General features: G+C 37.1%; 4 protein-coding genes and 2 non-coding genes across 6 annotated transcripts; 4 read left to right on the top strand and 2 right to left on the bottom strand.

Annotated features, from left to right (window-relative positions):
* The first annotated feature begins 197 nt into the window (after positions 1–197).
* Positions 198–1,176, top strand: LOC120015579. The gene is made up of 2 exons (XM_038868066.1): positions 198–358; positions 447–1,176. The coding sequence occupies exons 1-2, from the start codon at positions 206–208 to the stop codon at positions 792–794; spliced, it is 501 nt and encodes a 166-aa protein (XP_038723994.1). The 5' UTR covers positions 198–205; the 3' UTR covers positions 795–1,176.
* Positions 1,177–2,230: 1,054 nt separating this feature from the next.
* On the top strand, positions 2,231–6,599 carry LOC120014641 (DNA replication complex GINS protein SLD5). The gene is made up of 6 exons (XM_038866652.1): positions 2,231–2,629; positions 3,348–3,470; positions 3,968–4,050; positions 4,172–4,281; positions 5,870–5,948; positions 6,065–6,599. The coding sequence occupies exons 1-6, from the start codon at positions 2,450–2,452 to the stop codon at positions 6,156–6,158; spliced, it is 669 nt and encodes a 222-aa protein (XP_038722580.1). The 5' UTR covers positions 2,231–2,449; the 3' UTR covers positions 6,159–6,599.
* A 617-nt stretch (positions 6,600–7,216) lies between these two features.
* LOC120014643 (calcium-binding protein CP1-like) lies at positions 7,217–7,996 on the bottom strand. Its single transcript, XM_038866653.1, has one exon. It carries the CDS (start codon positions 7,941–7,943, stop codon positions 7,470–7,472), a length of 474 nt encoding a protein of 157 aa, XP_038722581.1. The 5' UTR covers positions 7,944–7,996; the 3' UTR covers positions 7,217–7,469.
* Positions 7,997–9,691: 1,695 nt separating this feature from the next.
* On the top strand, positions 9,692–9,765 carry LOC120015822. Its single transcript, XR_005471837.1, has one exon. It is a non-coding gene; the product is annotated as a small nucleolar RNA R66 (small nucleolar RNA).
* Positions 9,766–9,843: 78 nt separating this feature from the next.
* Positions 9,844–9,923, top strand: LOC120015836. Its single transcript, XR_005471846.1, has one exon. It is a non-coding gene; the product is annotated as a small nucleolar RNA snoR118 (small nucleolar RNA).
* Positions 9,924–11,202: 1,279 nt separating this feature from the next.
* On the bottom strand, positions 11,203–20,367 carry LOC120014640. The gene is made up of 16 exons (XM_038866651.1): positions 20,063–20,367; positions 19,722–19,916; positions 18,841–18,915; positions 18,564–18,728; positions 18,176–18,339; positions 16,934–17,152; positions 16,290–16,416; positions 15,444–15,632; positions 14,981–15,067; positions 14,623–14,780; positions 13,466–13,585; positions 12,352–12,577; positions 12,181–12,240; positions 11,927–12,100; positions 11,731–11,840; positions 11,203–11,648 (listed from the first exon to the last, which is right to left on the bottom strand). Exons 1-16 carry the CDS (start codon positions 20,294–20,296, stop codon positions 11,483–11,485), a joined length of 2,469 nt encoding a protein of 822 aa, XP_038722579.1. The 5' UTR covers positions 20,297–20,367; the 3' UTR covers positions 11,203–11,482.
* Between the last annotated feature and the right edge of the window lie 224 nt (positions 20,368–20,591).

The raw sequence follows: 20,591 nt of genomic DNA, 5'->3' as shown, positions 1-20,591 counted from the left end.
TGAATCTACTATCATTGCAAGTAAGAAATTAAATTATTATCTTTCTTGCACCTATCAAGTATCAAGCACCCATTAATGGACCCTAAAATGGCAACATGAGCCACGATTAATTCTTAAACAATTGACCGCAAACATTGAAAAATATCTTAATTATTCATTTTAATCATAATTAATTTCTTTAGTGGGCATCTCCCTCCCCCCGCTCATGGTGGCCACGCTAATGTTAATCGTGATCATGCACTCACTACACAAATCTTTTTTCACTGCTCATAGTTTTTATCTAGTTGACGAAGCTTGCCTATATATACAAAACCCTAGATACATCGCTTGCAATAATATTTCTCCATACACATATCAGGTTTCATTGATAAGTTCTTCTGTTATTTCTTGTTTAGTTGTATGAGTACATTAATTGAATACTTATAAGTATTAATTGTTATTTACAGGGGTTAACTTTGGCATGCAAGAAAGTCACCATGAAGGCCTTGCTAGTGTTTCTTTTGATTTTTGTCTTGGTCTTGGAAACCATGGCAGCTAATGGAAAGTTGTTCACAGGCACCGTAGTCGAGGAGGAAAAAAAGGTGACGGGGACGACCAATCGTCGTCTTCTCGGTGAGCCGACAGATCTTGGTCGAAAGGTTGGTGGTGGCAAGGGTACTGATGTCAAGAACGATGATGATGACAACAAAAACGATAGTTTTGGCAACTATGACCAAGGCACTGGATTGTATACAGAGACTCATCACCGTTTCACAACCACAACAAACCCAATAGAACCTAGCAATCATAATTAGTAAAATACATACATACATATATATTGCTTATGGTATGGCACGTATATGCATGGCTTGTGATTAATAAAGTGAAACTAACATCATGTTCGATGTTTCACAGATCAAAATCCAACCTGTCAATCTTTACCTCGTTAGAGATTGCGAGTTCGATTCCCCAAAGGCCATATGGCTTTATGTGAAAATCTAATATACGAGCGTGTGTGTGGAATAAAACAACATCTCAGTGCATGAGTCTGTGATCAGACTGTCGTGTAAGATTTGAGATGTGAGAGCAGTGTAATATATATTGTGAAATATGCAAGAAAATTATGTGGCTTGTGTACAGGCCATATGTGTGTGTTGTGGAATAAAAGCGACGCTAGCCAGCGCTATATATATATCATGGTTTGGTGTTGTTCGTATATATAGAAGAACTAGAAGGATTATTTCAAATGAGCTTGCATCCAATGTTTTTTTTTTCAAACTATCCAAAACGCTGAGATACACACGATTTTCATATGAATTATGTGAGTCAATGATTTCACATGGATCATGTCTAACATCACGATCACAATCCTTAGCAATTTTAGATTTATCCCTAAAAGATTATAGCTTATTTCTTGTGTCAGTATTGGATTATCCTCAAATGTTTATCTGATAAATCAATGGATTTCTATCGCATGTGCCAATGGAATTTAAAGGTTTTGATTAATTCATGTTGCGTGAGAAAAATCTATGAAGTATGAACTAATTTAGACTATTAAATATTGATCATATTCATGATCTCTGGTAGTGACTTCTTCATGAGCCGTTTTCATATGTTATTGGATGGACTTTGGCGTGTCCGTACTTAGCACTATTCTGTTGTAATTTGCCTATGTGAACATTGATATCAACGAAGTTTAGGATGGTCATGCCCTCTAAATTTTTTTTTTGTTACTTCCACTTAATAAATCGAAAAAACTAATGAGAGGTGACTCGGTGGGTAATTAAATGGATTATACATATGTGTATCCAAAGTTGGATTCCAATGAGAAACGTATTTCTCAACGATATTTAAAAAGAAAAAAGGAAAAAAACTAAATCCAACGTTAAATATATAATGAATTCGATTTAAAGGGAAAATAAAGTAGGCCCAAGGCCCCTAAAGAGTAAAGATAACTCAAAACAAGGCTCCAGTTTAGCCTTGGCCCACGGGCCTACTCCCTGCTAGGATATATTGGGCCTCTTCTTTTATTTGAGCGGAAATAAGACATTTGAGCGGAAATTAGAAGGACCCTTTAACCCTACCGAATCCCCCTATAAAAGGACCCTTTAACCCTCTTTACCTCTTTAGCTCCCTCTTCCCCTCTTCCTTTATGTATTTCCTGCCTGCGCCGAAATTAAAAGTTTAGAACGTCGTCGGATGGTACACATCACTAGTTTGTGCGTGAATCAAACCCCATCGAGACCGTCCATTTACGGACAATCTTACGGTGTTAGATTCACGCACAAGCTCCTGATCTGTATCATCCATAACACACTTGACTCTCTCTACCAAATTTTGCTGTTCAGTTGGCGCCAATTCTGATTTTACTTTGTTTCGATGTCAATTTTATTTTCCCTCGTCCGCAGTTTTGTTGTTCTATGAACAAACAGAAATCATAGAGATAAGGTTGCGGTGGTAATCGGATCGGATGGCTACGGATGCGGGAGATGGGTCAGCGAGCGATATGAACGATCACAAGCCGTTCGTTCCCGAGATTTCAGATCTGGAGCTCTTGAAGACGGCGTGGCGCAACGAGAAAGCAGCGCCGGAGATTCTTCCCTTCCAGACCAGATTGGTTAATGACATGAAAGACCAGATCCAATGGAGGGTATCTCATAAACTTCTCCGCCTTGTTTGTTTTCCTGAGAAAATTTAGAAGCATAAATTATTTGATTCTATCTAACATTCATAATACGTTTATATCGGTGATTTTTGTTTGAATTCGAGTTGGGATGTTTTGCTTTTATGCATTAGTTGAAGAATCGCAGCTTATAGTTATACTGCTTCGGTGATTTTGGTTTGAATTCGAGTTGGACGTTTTGCTTTCATGCAATAGTTGAAGAATCGCAGCTTATAATTATGCTGCTTAGCTGATAGTTCTCCTAGGGTTACTGACCTAATTGGTGAGAGGTGACGTTATCAGAATATGCAAAGTGAAAAATAGTAAAATACAGTATTGTGGCTCCATTTGATGCAGTAAAGTTCTTGTTTTATGATAATGGAAGAGAAAACCATTAATAGCTCACTTGACTTTGAATTGAACCAAACCGAAGAAATTGACTGATGCATGTAGAGTTTGAACTTGGTGTAAATTGTTCAAGGTGTTTCAACAGCCCTTGCCTATATTTTCTTATGGTTTCATTTTCCGGTCAGATAGTGCGAACTCTCAATAGAGCATATCTGTAAACCATTTGCTTTGAATTTCTATTATTTCATTCCTGTAATCTGGTAAGGACTTGAAATGAACATACTCATTATCTCACAGTTTCTTTCAAGACTATGTGGTGTTGGACAGTTTGTTGATGGAAGATGGTGCATGTTTACAGGAAGAAACTGTGGATGAATTTGAAGAAAGTGGTAATGATCCCCTTACTGTGTCGCTCTACCAAATGGATCTGGATAGAATTCAGTTCTTATTGAGATCTTATCTTCGTGTTCGTCTTCAAAAGGTGGGAATTGAGGTTTCTTCTTGTTACGGGTGTCGTAGCGTTTTGTAAAAACTAATTAGTCCATAAGGTTTTTCAATGCCTATGGTACTTTATTTCAAACAATTGAAGTCTATGCTTCCAGTAATTGTGAAGAAATAAATAAATTAATATTGTCTACTGAACCTCAAGAGCTGGCTAACTGGTTGGACAATTGGGCTTTTATATGCTCAGTTCAGGTTCAAATCCAGATGCCTGTATTTTGCTGCCCCTCATCTCTTTTCCCTCCTCTTCTTCTTCTCCATCAGAAAGAAAAGAGGGGAAAAACCGTATATCCTTGTGGGAGAGGAAACTAAATGTGCTTGTGCCGAACCACCGCTCTACCATAATTTTTGAAAAAGGCACTTTGTATTGAAATGCTGCAAATTGTTGAAAATTGAAATTAGATTGTGTTGTGGTGTTCTGTTTGTCAAGGATTTTTTTTTTCTAATGAAGAGTTTCTCAAGGAACTTGTATTGCAGATTGAGAAATACATGTTTCACATTTTGAAAACTGATAACCTGCGGGATCGGCTTTCTGAACAAGAAAAATTATTTGCCAGAAGGTGAAGAATTTATTTACCTTTGCTTCTTAATTTTTTTTTTCTTTAATAGCTTCTATTTGAAATGCACACTCCTATTTGGCTGTCTTGAGGTAAATGTTTTGAAGATGACTTTGTATTGCAGGTGTGTAGACGATATGGGAAATCATCTTGAAGATACTGTTTTGTCAAAATTGCCTGATAATTACCAGTCAGTACTGAAGCAATCCATAATAAGTGAAGAGGACGATATGGGTACTCAAATCACCTGTCAAAGCATTTTCTTTCGAAATTTTTGCTTTTAACATGTTATTGTCGTGAACCCTTTTGTGTTTTGCACTTTTGCTTCAAGTCCTACACGAGGTCTGCATAGCATTTTGCTGAGACTTAAGTTTTACTTTTTGCATTAGTTTTTGAACTTTTCTTTGAAAACTTGTGATGCGGAAATTTTAGAATTTGCAAGATCATCACAACTGATCCATTGATCTGAACTAAAAGACTGAAATCTAAATGCATATATAATATATTGTTGTTCTTCTTCAGTTATATAGGTGGAATAGTTTGCTTTTGGATAATATTGTCACATTGTCCTTGCTAGTGCTTGATGATTGACTTGGAGAGGAACTAGTCAGCATGGATATTGCCTGTTTTGTAGGAATTTTGGAACTTGGTCAATTCAAATTTCCCACTAGCCATGCGAAAAAAGGCCGAACTCTGACCTTTTCAAGGATAAGTGACATTGAGTTTGGATCCTTCACCATTACAAATACTGGTTATATTCCTCATATCACTTGACAGTTGCGTTTTTATTAGTTCGGACCTTCGGTGAAAGTCCTTGGTTTGAGTTTGGTTATTTCTATCTTGACCAGTGTGCCACTGTTGTGGTCCAATAAATGAAAAAGGGGATTGGGCTTTATGTGAGGGCAGACAAACATTTTTTAGCGAAATCTAGCCGAGTATGGAATGCATGGATACAGATTATTCCTAGGGGTTAAGACCATCTGGTGTCTGATTTTACTATTATTTTGAGTCTGCTTTGTCTACTAACGAGGACAATACAAGTAATTCCCTCCAGGACTCATGATTAACAAATTGAATGAGGTTTTGCTTGCGATTTACTGATTAACAGCAAGCTGACAAACTCAATTTGCTAATGACATTGATGTTTTTGTTTATGCTCATCCCTTCCTTTTTCTTTAGTGGGAAATTGTTTTCTCATAATTTGTGTTGCAGTTGTGGTGACTCCAGTTTGGAGCGAATGCTTAAGATGCTAGATTTCCCTTTCGATTTAACTTGTTTTAGTGTTCTACCGAAAAGAACTTAGCGCATTCCGTCATGGCTGCTCCTTGTTCTATGAGACCGCAAATTTATTTAAGGCCTGTTCCCCTTGCTTAAGCAATCAGCCTCTAGGTTGTCACTGTAAGATTGACATTTAGTAACGGGAGACATGGATTTTTGGTTCATCAAGTCATCTGTCTTGAATGATCACCTGTTTTTGTAGTGCTTTATGCTTCTTATGCTTTAGTTTTGCTTTAGTGTTGCAACACAATGGCATCGGTTTTATCAAGATTCAACAGACCGAATTTTCTCAGAATTCTTGGATTTATTGCTTGTGACTGGCTTTAAAAGTTACCCGATTGTTCCTTTCTGTGTTCTTTTTTGCCCTTCTGGTTTATGCTGCATGAACATACATATAATATCTAACACTGATTTAACTTGCATTGTACTTGTGCATTGGCCATGAGTTCAAACAGGTTATAGCATAAAACCACCTTTTAACTTGAAGGTAATACACTACATATGCACTGACTATTGATTATTCCCGTCTTTCTGTGTTCCATAGTGCCAGAGCCTCAGTTGGATGCATTTGTTGCTGGGAAAAGCAGAAGCGAGAGCCCTCTTTATGTGGACATTCCCGGCAGGTAATATACGAGGAAAGATGGAGTAAAAGAAACCTCTTATCCTTGCATGTACTTATATTTCATCATATACGACAGGTTCTTATACACTACACTAATTTGGATCTTGATTATGGCAGAGGACACTTGGAGATGCAGAATGATGATCTGTTCTTTTTACATTACAAGGTTGTAAAGGAGAAGGTAGAGAACGGCATAATATATTTGGTTTAAATATCCCCTCTGCGTCTTGCAAGTCAGTGAGCAACTATTCTGATGCTGCCATCATGGTAACTGTACACTAATTTTCTGTGAGTTAAGTTTATTCAGAGCCTGTGATTAAAATGTCCAGCAATCTGCATTTTCTATTAAATTGAAAGCTGATTTTAACATACCAACTACTCGATAGCTTCCAATTTCTGTCGGCTTTAGCTCCTATTCAGTATGCCAAACAGCCAGCCATTTCTTCTCCTTGTTCTGTATTTCTGGGCTTTGCTGAGTACTGTTTTCCCCCTCTGGTTACTGTATGAGTGTTAACAAATATACTTCGGCGGAGTTAGGCCCATTTCTGAACATCATTTCGAGTCCATTCGAATGTCAAAAGGCTCAAATTCGTCTTTTAGAGTCCTTGTGAAAAAAATTCGTGTTTTAGAGTGTAACAAATTGTCTGTTTGATATATTATTCTAGTGGAAGATAGCTTGGCTTCACACACACTGACACATATATAAATTCTTCTACGTGGACTTAAAAGTGCAATTGAAAATATGAATTCTCTTATGCAAGTTGAAAATACGTACTTAAAATGCGATCTATATTTTCACCACCGTTGATTTGAAACATATAGAATCCAAATTAATATATTTCATTTCTCATTTCATTTACTTCATTTGTCATTTTATTTATTCACACGCTAAAAAAGTGAATGCTATTTTTAAGGGCAAGGAAGTTTGGGTTTTGCCTCTTTTTTTCGTGAAGCCGACGTACCCACTAACGTTGAACAAATTATATTGCAATATCTAATTAAGCGAGGAAGACCGCGAAGAACCCAATTCGACAACTTTCAGCTCTACAGATGATTGACTCAAAAAAATGCTTGTTTAGGATTACGATGGCGCTCAAATTTGACTTGGATTTAATTTAGGCTCATCCGAATTGAAGTTTCAAGACTTCCTAGGATGCTTAAGCAATGGACAATAATAATAATATTTAGCACTTGAACCAAAACCTAGAAAACAAAAAACGACTTGCCGACAAATAATGAGGAATCTCTTCCACGACATAAATAGAAAACTACGCGTCTAAAAGCTGGCATATTATTATAATAATGCGTGTTTCACAAAAAGCTGGCAAAGAACGCTAAAATACAACTTCTTGTTTTGTCCCGGGATGATCGATAATTCTAAACGAAACGATGGAATAGGTAAATAAAACAAACTTGTCTCTTTTTTGCTGGTGAACGTACGTCCACGAGCAAAATACAACAATCGTTAATCTCCAACAACAAAATTGCAAAATTAAATATGGAAGAGACCAACCTTCAATGGCTAGTTATCAATGGCTAAGATCTTAAGCAGACCATGATAAGTCACGCCCTCCTTACCATCACTACCGCCCAATCTGATCATCGCCTTGATATCTTCATCGCTAGCATCGAACCCGGCACGCTCCATATAGCGTTTCAAATCTTCATGGCCCACGATGCCATCACCGTCCACATCCATCACCTTAAACGCCTCCTCCATCATTTCATTGTCTGATCTCCCCTTCGCCCTTAAAACACGCTCGAACTCATCGTACTCCACAAATCCGTTCCTGTTGAAATCGGCCGCCGTAATCATCGACCCTATCACATCTTCCTCCGCACCGCAGCCAATGCTGCCATAGATCCCGGAGTAGAAGTTTTGGAGATCTTCGCGGCTTATCTTCCCATCCCGGTCGGCATCGAGAACGTCAAAGGCTGCCCTGAAGTCCGGTCCGAGTCCGGCCTCTTCGCTTACGATTCTACCGGACGGACACATAGCAGGGAGGCGTTGAAAAGCGAGCCGCTAAATGAAATGAGCGAAGAGGAGGGGTTTGTTTGTATATATATAGACAGGGTCATAGGAAGGAGAGCTCCGGGAAAATAGCAACACGTGATGTGACTTGGTTAACAAGACAACTGCCACGTGGAATGTTCGCAGAGGTTAATACGCATGTGGTGACGTCACATTTCTAAAGCAACACGTGACGTTTTGGCTGTTTGGTGGTAGAGGACTGGTAGCACCACATATTGGACTAGTTGTTTTTTGTTCTGTTTGTGGTAGAAAATTACTGTATGTATGCGGTCCATACCCTATGCTGAAATTGAATCCACATATTAGGTCAAGTCTACCCATGAAAACTAGAATAATCCTTTAAATCCTTAAAAAATGATTTTCAAAAGATTCTCATTTAATATGGAGTATTGGATGTGAAGTGAACCCTATATATGTGTTTTTAATCAATAACTATTTTAATGTCACATAGATTTGGGGGACATTTGAGGATCAAATTTTGAGAATCTCTAACATTGTCCTAAAACTAAAGCAGCTTGCTTGATAAGCCATTGAACTTTACTAGTATATGATGATAAAAATTCTCCTCTATAAACTTAAAATGTGTATCATTTTTTGAGATTGTGGATAAGTAAGATGACAAGTGAGATCTATTGTTTTATGTCTCACATATTCCAAATCAATGATAAAAACAAATATTCACATTTTAGATATTTGTTTTAAGTTTGCACGAGAGAATTTATGTATATAATTATACAAACAAATGTGATCATGAATATTGATTGGGAATAACTAACAGATTTGGGGTTTTACAATTTTCTAGAATCCATAATTCAAATCTCTAATAGTGAAAAAAGAGTTAACAAATTTTAAAAATGAAAAACAATAGTATTGATTAAAATCATACATCCTCTCATTTTAAATGAATTGCGGGCCACAAATACATAATCACTGAATCAAACAATTTGGAGAACCGAATCAAATGATCATGATTGGTAGTCCATTATTGCACAAGGACTTGGTTCAGTGCCGTCTTCTATAACAATTCTTGTGGGGAAGATAGAGTGGTGCCGTCGATCTTCGAATATGCTTTACAATTTGGCATGAAAGTCCCCACCAAATATTCATGATACGATTCGGTGGGTAAGGCCAATTGTGAACGCAAATTAGATTTACAGCGCGATGAGTACGTTTGAGCTGAAAATGGGCCTCTTGACGGACCGCGCTCGGGACCTGAGTGGCTGACCATGCCCAATACCAGCCCACCCCATTGGCCATTTTGGGCCTGAATGGGCTTTAACTTTTATTAGGAGCTAAAGGAGTTTTCGGGAACTCCATTCAAAGCCAAGTCCAGAAAACCCTAAAAATCCTTGCACTATATAAACACAATCCCTAGAGGTCGATGTAGATTCTTTCTTTCTCGTCCGTCTCTGGTTTCTCAACTTTTTCCGAGGTGTTTTGATTTGAATTGATTACGTATTTGTGCTCTTAATTGTCGTGGGTTCTGCCTCTTTGAAGGACTCTTTGATCTATTCAAGGGTTTACTTCAATCTTCTGATTCATAAGAGGCAAAGATTCTGTGCAGGAATGTTGAGTCACTGGGCCTTTGTTTACTCCACGGGCTGTAGTGAATAACTTCCTGCCAAATACTGAATTTCGTATTTGGGTTTTATTTGTGTGATGATTGATGAATGGTAACTTGGTTGCCGGCGTTGTTTTGGATTTTCGGGGGTTCCGATGATGGCATGAAATCTTTGAGACCTGATTCTCTCTTATGATGAAAATCACAAGCATATTTTCTGAGGATCCCCTTGTTATATAATATTTTGATTTTATTTCTGTTATAATTTGTAATTGTTTTGGTTCAGTTTCTTTAGTTTTAAATGTAAATGATGAATATGCACTGGGCTCTGAGCAGTTTTTGTACTGATGGATATTAGCAGCCTAGAAAGCTATGTCTGATCTCATTTTTGGCTAAACTAGTTTTTCCAAAGTTTTTTTCCCTTTTTGGTTTTGTTGGAAATGTAAGCAGCTGGTTATGTTTTTGAAGTGTTGGTCAAAATGTTTTGATATCCATTTTGATTCCCCAAGGCAGTATTACTTATCTGTCTACTATTAAGTTGTCCGGACAATTATGAGGAAGTGTTCCAATACTTGAGAAATGGTTTTGTAAGTTGAGCAAAAGCACTAATTGGTAATCAGGTAAATGATTCTATATGAAAGTTGTGATGACCGTTTCGCTGAGCAAAATTACAGAGGACTTCCAAATGATGGGTGAGAGGAAATGAAATACCTCTTGAAGTTTTTCTATCTGATAATGTGGCTGATGTCAGTGACAGTGATAATTTCTTTTGAACAAGTAAAGATGCTTGTAATGTACTGTAATCGCTTTAATTTAAAAAACTGGAAAGCTGTAATTTGTAAGTTATTGGGCAATTATCAGATCACTTGTATAAAGAGAAATGGAACAGGAGTGTTAGCCAGGGTTTAGCTCACCAAAAGAAGATGAGTGATTTTATTTGCACACCAATATTTGTTATCTTTACATCACTTTTATTAATTTTTTATTTACATATGAATCCCTATATGAGATACCTAATATGCCCTTGAATGAAAGAAAGGGAATAGAGAATAATAAAACAAAATATTAGAATAAACACAATAAATCTGATACCAATGGATCTAAACTGCAACAGAAATCAAGGCATGTAAGGGAACAGCTATTGTCGGTGTAGCATAACTTGAAGGTGGTGGGTTTCAGATGAAGGATAATAAACATAATAAAACGACACCAATGGATCTAAACTGCAGCAGATGAAGGATGGAGTGCTAATCTTCAGCAAATGGACGACATATGAAGAACAAGTTGTTGTAGCATAGCCAGAAGGGTGTGGGAGATGATATCATCTGAGAAATGATAATCAACTTATTTAGGAATTTCAGGGGTATTTTAGGTTTAACATTATTAATTTGGTGTAAACTTAGATAAAAATGGTGTAAATTTATATGGAGAAAATTGTTAGTGTAAAGATAACAAATCTTGGTGTGCAAATAAAATAACTCAAAGAAGATAATTAACAGCTCCCCTCTTTCGGCAGAAGTCAGACTAAAAATAGCCAAGTATTGGTAACTACGACAAATCCTGATACATCTTTCCGATCCCTTGCCTATACTAGGGAAGCATAAACAGAGCACAATCTATCTTTTTCGTGACAGGGGTGAAAATAAGGAGGCAAACAAATCAAAACATAAGGAGTGTGCCATGAAACTACTTTCAGTCAGACCGGAATCTCAAGCTGTTTAAGTTAATGCAACCAGTCAACAATAAGAACTAGAGGCTATGATTCCAAGAAACAAAATAATTTCCCAATCTTAAGACTATTTGTTGCACTGTAGAAGCTATATGCTAATTCATCAAAACTATAGTCAATTTCCTATATAGATTACGCTTGTTTGCATAATCATTTCTTGGAAAGCACACAGGAGCCTGAATCAGTTGATAGTCTCCGTCTGCTCATTCATAATCAGCGGACTGGAGAAGAAAAGAAAATGACAACAAAATATACGAAAAACCCAGCAATAAGAATTGCTCCATAGATGTAAGTTTGAGAAGTCTGCGCAGGATATTTGTACTCAATTTCACAGCATCTCATTTTTTCTCTCTCACCAGCCAAAACATGATCAACATACCTGCATGTGCAGAGAGTTAGATTCAATCTGACAGCAGCTCAGATGTAACATATTGGAGAGATTATGTTCCTAAAAAACTTACTGCTGGGTGAAAATAGAACTTTGAAAGATGTCTGAACTGTTCAAATGTGCCTCCTGTATACGGTGGTCATATAACAAGGAAGACAAATCTACAAGTTGCTCCTCGAGGCTCTGTTATAATAACATGAAGCAAAAGATTACGATCTTAAAATATTTAAATAAATGAAACATTTATAAAAACAAAAAAATTAGCTTACATCTAAATATTTCTCCAATCTTTCAACCAGTTCATGTGGGAAAGGTTCAGGCAGGTTAGTTGTTTTTCTGTAGAACTTTTCTAGCCATAGCTCAGTTGTAGTCTTGTTCTTCTTGCCTTTCATAGGTTCACCAAGAGGGGTTTTCAGATACTTTGCTGCAAACACTTGCACAGCCTGCTTGATATACAATCAATTCAGTAAAATCATAGGACAAGGTAAATTAGTAAATTACCAGTGCAATGAAGATTACTTGCCTCTGAAGTTTCACGTATTCTGCGGAGTGCGGCATCAACACGTGCATATATGGTGTTCCTCTGGCAGTAAACCACAAAAACGATTCTCAGATGCCAATTTATACATAAAGTTATGACACGCAACTGATGCAGTAAGAATGGCTCTCAATGAATATTGCAGCATCAAGTTACCAGCGCAACATCCTGTAGCATTTGGCTGACATGAGAAGTATTAGAAAATGGACCAAATGGGTGACAGCCAGTAGCCCAGAGCCAGTTCACAACTGGCCTTTCGTGCACATGAGAGGCCTTTTCATATGGTGCACTCAGCCCACTGACAACAGATGCAAGGCCAGCCAAAATGTGGCGCTTTGCTTGTGAAGGAATGGCATGCCTTCTTTCTGTTTCTGAAACATAACTGTTGAACAGGACATTGAGCAAACAATTAAAGAAAACATTGAGACCTTGGTGCGACACAAGCAGAATAAAGTGAGTTAAGAATCTATTGCTTCATATAAAAGCTTCAAGAAATTGGTAAAATACGACCAATTTTCTTTAAAATATACAGCATCTGTAAATGCCTGCATGCACTCAAGAGCCCAAGGCCACAGACAAGATCCAGAAATTTTGGGAAATAGTACAGACATACATATAAGAGGAAAGTTGAAAGACAAGTCATGGGTTTTATCATGAAAGGAGGGTGATTGACAAAATAAATTTCCAAAAGCAATCACGCAGCATAGAGTTCTATGTTACTTGATCTTTAAAACCAATGAAGCATAAGAGTTAGCTTTAAGGTCAACTGCCCCTTACTCCATAAACCACAGAAGCGAAGATATTGATTATGAGAATAGTTAATGGTAGAACAAAGAAGAATAATTAGGGTTGTGGAAATGTAAATACGATGAAGCATAATTTCATGTGTGAGAATTAAGGATTAAGAAACTGGATGACAGTCGATTGAATCATCTAGTAAATAAACATAAGATTACAAACATAAGTTTGTGATATAAAATCCATATTGCTGGTATTATGCAGACAAAAGGAGTAAAAGTCTGTGTTTGTGGAAGTGAAATGATGGTTTATTATTGTTATGGCAAGGGTGCTGTACAGAATAGCCAATCTAAGAGATGCCATACCATATTTCCCCGTCATTGCTATCATGTTCGTTCCCAAAAAAATGTGTACATGGGGTTGAAGGGAACACAAACAATATATTTGATCAACAAATGCATTCTAATATCTAAAACATAAAAAGAAACATTTGTTGATATTGCAAAACTGAAAATTAGCTTGTGACTTTCACCTTAGAGGTATCTTTTCATTTTGGTGCTGAAGGACAATGACAACATCATTACTTGTCCATACAAGGCTATCATCCTCCATCATAAGGTCCGGCTCCACGTCAGCCAGTGATAGCACAAAGCTGCGGAAAAGGAAAGCACAAAAAAAAGTTCAAATATCTATTATATGATGAGATATTATCCCATAAGTTGCACAATCTGCCGTCTCTGCTTTATAGCACTTCCCACAATTGTCATAGAAACAATCATGATAAATAATTTGTTCAATGATTGCGCAAAATCAATTACATAAATACAATGCCTTTTTACAGCATCACGATGATCTACAGTTGTTTCCAAAGGTAAACTTACATAATATTACCAGAATCACAGTGAAATGGCCAATCTATAGTTACTGTTAACAAAGTTCACACACATACACGACTGAAAATTTTAAATCTCTTTTATGCCTTCAATAACCATCATCAGCCAACAAGCACCTGCATAAAGTAGCTAAACGAAGTAATAGTGTAATACAATGTCAAGAAATGTACAACCTAAAACGATGGAGAAATTCTGACATCACGCTGTCTACGTAAAAGTCAACATCGGCAGCGCTCATAGCAGGCATAAAAGAGGATTGAAAATACTTTCGCTTGAACTAAACTATCTACAAGTACAATGTCAATGTTCAGGGAACTTACCAAACTAAAACAGCAAAGAAATTCTTACAGAATATCAAGCTGTCCACATAATATTTATAATGGCAGAGCTAAAAGCAGTTACCAAAGAAGATTGAAAATATTTTTTGGTTACAGTAAACTATTGACAAATCATTCATGAATCTACAGCATAACATGCAACAATTAAAATAAGTAACTCAATGGGAATAGTAATTAAAACAGTTCTTCATAATAGTGCTTGTTTTCCAAATAAATCTGATTAGACGTAGCAATAGGCCAAAAACAGAAAACATATAATTACGCTATATTTGCACAGCATCTGAAGAGAGCAAAACAATTAGAAGCTGACAAGAAAAAAAAAAGATCACTTAAGTTGCAAAGTTCTTGCTGTGTTGAGAAGGAAGAATGAAGAAAGTATAATATTGTGACTTTCGCCTCAAATACTATATGTGGCCCATGTCTACAATGCTAAAATACACATGCTAGCATATACTCACACTGGAATAACTCTGGTTCCATAAGTCCGGTACAGATCACCTTGTGTCTTTTGTGTTTTCTTTCTCTTCTTCTTGCCACTTTTTTCTTCGTAGGTAGCCCATAGCGGTTTGTGCTTTAGAATGGAATCACTAGAACCATCAGTATCATCCATCCAGTGCTGAGGAACACACAACTTATTTTAGACTAATTAAAAGAGTATAAAATAATACTAGTTGAAAATTCATGATTGTATAATACCAAAACATAATTCCCGAGACTTTGCCATGTTTCTCCTCGTCATATATATATATATATATATATATATATATATATATATGTATATGTAAAAGAGTAAGGAAGATCTTGATTAAAACTGACCTGGCGAAGAAAATATTTACTTGAAAGAGATGGATCGGCCACCTCAAGCAAACCTGCAGCAAGCACATCAGCAGATCGTTCCATCTCCTGCAGTAAGATAGACCTGTGTATCAAGCACAATAAACCAGCCAAATAATGTTCTTTCTTTTTCATTTTTTTTTCTGTGTGCATGATTTATCTTTATTCAGGTCCACCAAGAAGGTGAAACCCAAAGGAGAAAGATACAATGAGAAAGTTACATGAGCAAAGGAAAAGAAGAAAACTATCATAAAACCAAGGCTAAAAGCAAAGACATTGAAAGAGACTGCTGTAACTAAAATAAGGCATCAATCAAGAAAGTATTTTAGCTAAGTACAGACTGGAACTCAGCATTATTTTACTGACCACACCTACAGAGTGAGGTATGTTAACCAGATAGTAAAATTTAGTAATATCAAAAAGAATGACTGAAAGATAAACCCACTTCTTTCAGAATGGCACCATCTAGATATGTTTTTGTATGAACATGGAAACGTCCATCCTTCTTAGTTTCTTGCAAGGAATAGCCCCGCATCGCTTTGGAAACAGCAATAGCCAACTTTTCATGGCGATGTAATGCATGTATTCCACCAACAATTACAACTTCTTGACCATCATGGACCATCTTCTTCACCTGAAAAGATCAGCAAAAGAGAGAACAAAGTTAATATCAACTAATAAAACATAAGTTTCAGGGCTATCTGTTGGGTCATGACCATGGACGGTCCAATAAACTCATTTCATTAAACTTTACTGCAGGTTTACACAGAGTTCTGATACTAACTATAGACATTTGAGAACCCAGCAGAGTCTGATATGGATGCCCCTCATCCAGTGCACTTCGAAGAGTAATGACAATGTGGAATTCGATAAAGTCGGCAAACAAGTAAAATGGTAGGTTCTGAAAAACTTCATTAACATCTTAAGTCTTTAACAGCCTCCCCACCTCCTCAACAGACAACTTTCAGCATCATTCAAATGCTCCAGCATGGAAGATTAATTTTAGATTCTCAACCATCATTAACTACTGGTGGATCTGCAAATATCTTCCCTTGTCACCACTCACCAGAATCAATGAAAGCAACGACATACCTTAGTCACTTAACTCAAGACCCACAATCACTTACTTTAGAATTGGAAAACATTCCCCATCCCCTGCTCAGGAACTAAAAAAAGGCATCCCCCCTCCCCGTCAAAGCCAGAAGGAAATAGACTCTAACAATATAATGGAACAGAGAAGACAATCCACCCTCTTAACTCATAAGCAAATATAGATAATTGAAAATCTCACCTCAGATTCAATTGCTCCAGCATCTATGCTGTAATTATGGCCTGACTCCAAAATATTGTATCGATTATGGTTTTGGAGAACAATGATAGGTATAAGTATCCTTGTTGTCAGATCAACAGTTTCAAACCTGAAACCACAAATCAACTTAAAATTAGATTTTTCATAGAGGGTACAAAACCCATAAGAAAATATAGCATTAATGTAGACAAGTCCACCGCAGTCTTTATATGAGTGGTGGACTCAAGCAAAGGCCAAAACAACCATGGCATCTCTCAAGCCAAACAGATGTTACTTTGCCTCAGTCTTCGTAAACAGGGCTTTCCTATTTATAGATAAGATGGCCCCTCTGAAGCATGTACACAATAAATATACTTTCCAATCTAGCATCTAACCTTTTTAATCAAATAAAAAGCAGAAGAATATACTTCTTCAAGGCAATGCACTTTCAAGACCTTCTCATTGCCAACGACAGCCATTGGGTTTTTAAAAACTGTTACTTCAAAACTTGAATTCAGAAAAAAAAAAGAGAAAAAAAAAAAGGTACTTCAAAACTGATATGGGATCCAATTTCAACTCTGTATGTAATATTCTTGTAATCTATATATAATGAGAATAACATACTTAGATCAGCTAAAACGAATTACCTAACATCTGGAGCTATAATATGCTCGATCGCGGTTGCAACCAACATGGCAAGTTGCCCAAAAAAAATTTCACGAGTAGAATGATCAGTGACTGCAGTCTGACCTCTTGGAAACATCACAGACCGTATCCGTGGCAGTGTGTTAGAACTTATACTTCCCTCCTCAGTTTCGATCTTTCCATATGTGCAAGGACCTGCTGAGAGGTCAATGACAACAAATCTGAAATGTAACAAGACTATATTAGATTTCCATACAAAAGGAAACATCAATACTTGATTTGGCATTGTCCAAGAAAACCAATGTAATTAGTAATAAAAAATTATGCAGTACCAATAATAAACAATAAATGGCATTATTGTATTTTGATTAATAGCCTATTAAAGTGTCATTTATCTGGAAGATAACTAGTTAAAACCATCGAGGAATTGTGCAAACTAGAATTGATGGTGATAGCAGCTTTCTCTTTTTATTTTTTCAAAAGAAGGTAAAAATAGTAATTAGAAGACAATAAGGTGCACCCAAGCAGTAATATCTCAACTTGACCTAACAGCAGTGATCCTAGGCCCAAGCAGCACACTATCTCTTCCAAAATGTTTAATAAACATACCCAAAGAGCTCAACTACTCAAGCAATATTCTTTCTACGCCTATCACTTTGTGATGACAGCACATCTGGACATCCATCACAGTAAAGTTGCCGCAATAGTATTTCAAGTTAAAGAAGCATACCTCTTGCTTAGTCCACCATCGCATGCAATGTATCTTATCAATTGCCAGATTCACAATATAGTTCAAGGTATCTATATTTCAAGGCATGAATCATGGGTCACATGACAATAAATACTAGACAGTGTTATTATTAGTCATAGTTCTTTTTCCTAAACATTAGACAGGCAACAAACAGAGGATTTACAGAATTTTTTCTAACTAATATAAAATGAATTTGGTCTACACCAAACCCATATGACCTAAACTTTTGCAAAATAATGGAGACTTGAGACCCCTTAACGCACTCTAAACCATGAGGACACACGGTACCAGTATCCTTCGAAGGTACAACACTTTCCAAGTTCCAACTAATTAATTCCACCTAAATTCGTCCCAATCAAGTATTGAAAAAGAGAAAAAAAAATATCTTGGAGAAACTCTGTTGCAAGAGGATACCATTTCTTTTATCAATAAGAGAAAAAAAAAATTTCGAAAATAAGAGCACTATTCCATGCACAATACGTGCCAACTATACCTGCCTGAGCCAAGCCAAACTTGTGATGCTCCACCTCCATTGTATCTATAACGATAAATATAATCTCCTTCTTGTTTTTTCATATCTTCTTCAGTTAGCTGGGTAACCTTTCCATACATAAAACTTTCCAGATTTATATCCTTATTTCTAGGATCCATTCTTACCTGCAAAGGAAGCAGACCAAAACACATAAACATGTAAGGGGGAAAGGGTCACTATTCCACATGAAAAAGTATAGATCTGCAGAGAATAGTATATAGTTTATATTTATAAAGCAGTCTCTTCAAAAAAAAATGCGGCACACAGAGTAACGGGGGGGCAATGAATATTGAGATAAGTGAACTTCATGGACGAAATTTCCATGAATAATTGAGATTGGAAACACCACCTTATCAAAGTTGACAACAAAGATGGCACTAGGCTTAGGTCTATCTGTCTCTGTAGATACCCCCACCTCATCCACGTCAAATATGTAGGAATATAGCTTCTGAAATACGGGTTCAACTTTTGTTGCTTCAACATCAAATGCAGGCACTTCCCTTCCAAAATCAGTCTAGAAAATGTAAAAACAAGTTTAGAAGTCTACTTAAAATATGGATACATCATACTCCTATCTCAAGCAAAACAAAGACCAGTGTTAATTAATATATACAAGTGACACTCACCTCTCTTGCCGACCCAGAAGGAACCATAGCCTCCTTCAGTGCCTTCTCAAGTGCTATCAATTCTGGCTGCCCAGCCTGTCAAGTCAGTGTGAATATACCAGAATATTTTTCAGCAATGTTGGCATTCATGATTTAATGGCAAAATCAATGTTAGATCACGTGAAAAAGAATATCAAACACTACACAGCACCCAATTCAAACATATCATACAATCATGTATGTATATATGCATGTGGTGACGGCTTTCTCGAAGGGAATATAATAGAAGTCCATGTATTGGATGACAGGAATGATTTTAAAATTACATTTAACACAAACTTTTAGCCTTCGACAGATTCAGATCCACAAAGAAAATTTTTGACCAAAGAGAATAAGAAATGCATAACACAGGCTTGCTGTGATTCCAGAAGGTCAGAGTGCAAAGTGCCCCTAACCCTTATACTTACACTTAACCAAGGTACCATGAGCAGCCATAGTTAATTGCATATATATGCACTATTGAGATCATATTTTAAGTATATGACTCTCTAAACTGTAGTTCTATGAAGCATATACGTGTTGATATATGTAAATTCCAAGAGAATATCTACTGTTTATTTTCCTTCAAAATCATCTCTTTGATGTATTCTACATCAAGAGAGTCTTAGTCGTTCTGCTACAAAACAGTTGTACAAAATCATTGTCACTGATCCCAGCAATGAAGTTTGATAATACCAAATTTGGCCACTAAACTTCACTATGTGAATAGTCACATAGCACAACCACCATTTCAATGCCATGCATTCACCTCGCTATTGAAGATAAAAGAAACTCAATATTGTACGCCGAAAAATAGTAGTCAAGACAAGATTACTTCACTGCAAGCCAGAAAAAAAGCTTACCGGAAAAACATTGTAGACAACCTGATGCTCAATGTCTAGGAGATCACCAGTCTCCAAGCATGATGGTCTGTGCTTTGGGAAGCTGACTCTCAGAAACTCCTCCAATTTGTGCGCATCTACCGTGTACCTATAGCCTCCATCTTCATTGAACCCGATCAGCACCACATTCACTTCCAACGGTACCAGAAAAGGAACCTGCACAACGCCTTGCAGAATTAACAATCGGAAAATCGTTTTCATAGCATTCACAAGCAAAAAAACTAGAGCGATCGTGCTTCACAAATTCTTTAAAAGTCATGGATTATTCATTACTGAGTACAAGGAGTACATAAATCAAGCACCTCCGCTCGGGTGTGGAGTATACGACGAACGTCGGATCGGACGCTATCACGGGCATCATGGAAGGCGCTGTGGTGCCACTGAGGGTGGCCCGGGTCTCTCCTGAATGCTTGAGGGGCCGACTCCGACGGTGTTGCGAGTAAACTCAAAGCAAGCAATAAAGCGACGGAGAATTTCGCATGTAACTTCATTGGCAACAGCTTCTCACTTGACGAGATTTCAGCTGCAAATGTCATTAGAATATATGAGAGGGTGATCGTGCCTTGGATAGGTCACCCGCTGAAGGGTCGCTGACTCTATACATACTGAGCGGAGATTGAAAATTGAGACGGTGTAAATACGGAGTCCCAGAATTACCCCTATAGATCGTCGCTAATTACCTTTCCTTGGAGTATGGAGTTCGACTGGGCCAATCCATAATCCTTGCCAACCGTACCTATACGGGCTCTATCATAAGACCAGGCCCAATCCTAGTGCTGCCTTTCTATGATGGGTCGGTCTTACCCAATGGGCAAAAAAAAAATTTCAAAA

This window comes from Tripterygium wilfordii, chromosome 14 (assembly GCF_013401445.1).
Source record: "Tripterygium wilfordii isolate XIE 37 chromosome 14, ASM1340144v1, whole genome shotgun sequence".
In the NCBI taxonomy this organism is placed as follows: domain Eukaryota; kingdom Viridiplantae; phylum Streptophyta; class Magnoliopsida; order Celastrales; family Celastraceae; genus Tripterygium; species Tripterygium wilfordii.
Note: the sequence above shows the minus strand (reverse complement) of the source record. Positions and strands in the feature narration are given on the sequence as shown.

What these genes read in the sequence shown, in the direction of transcription:
- LOC120014643 (XM_038866653.1), bottom strand. Translation starts at nt 7,943, where the DNA reads ATGTGTCCGTCCGGTAGAATCGTAAGCGAAGAGGCCGGACTCGGACCG.
- LOC120014640 (XM_038866651.1), bottom strand. Translation starts at nt 20,296, where the DNA reads ATGACATTTGCAGCTGAAATCTCGTCAAGTGAGAAGCTGTTGCCAATG. An exon ending in AATGAAAAGATACCTCTAAG is followed by an intron (nt 12,578 to 13,465) that starts GTGAAAGTCACA and finishes CCTGTTCAACAG; the next exon opens with TTATGTTTCAGAAACAGAAA. An exon ending in AGTTCTATTTTCACCCAGCA is followed by an intron (nt 11,649 to 11,730) that starts GTAAGTTTTTTA and finishes CTGCACATGCAG; the next exon opens with GTATGTTGATCATGTTTTGG.
- LOC120014641 (XM_038866652.1), top strand. Translation starts at nt 2,450, where the DNA reads ATGGCTACGGATGCGGGAGATGGGTCAGCGAGCGATATGAACGATCAC. An exon ending in AAGACCAGATCCAATGGAGG is followed by an intron (nt 2,630 to 3,347) that starts GTATCTCATAAA and finishes GCATGTTTACAG; the next exon opens with GAAGAAACTGTGGATGAATT. An exon ending in TATGTGGACATTCCCGGCAG is followed by an intron (nt 5,949 to 6,064) that starts GTAATATACGAG and finishes TGATTATGGCAG; the next exon opens with AGGACACTTGGAGATGCAGA.
- LOC120015579 (XM_038868066.1), top strand. Translation starts at nt 206, where the DNA reads ATGGTGGCCACGCTAATGTTAATCGTGATCATGCACTCACTACACAAA. An exon ending in TTTCTCCATACACATATCAG is followed by an intron (nt 359 to 446) that starts GTTTCATTGATA and finishes TGTTATTTACAG; the next exon opens with GGGTTAACTTTGGCATGCAA.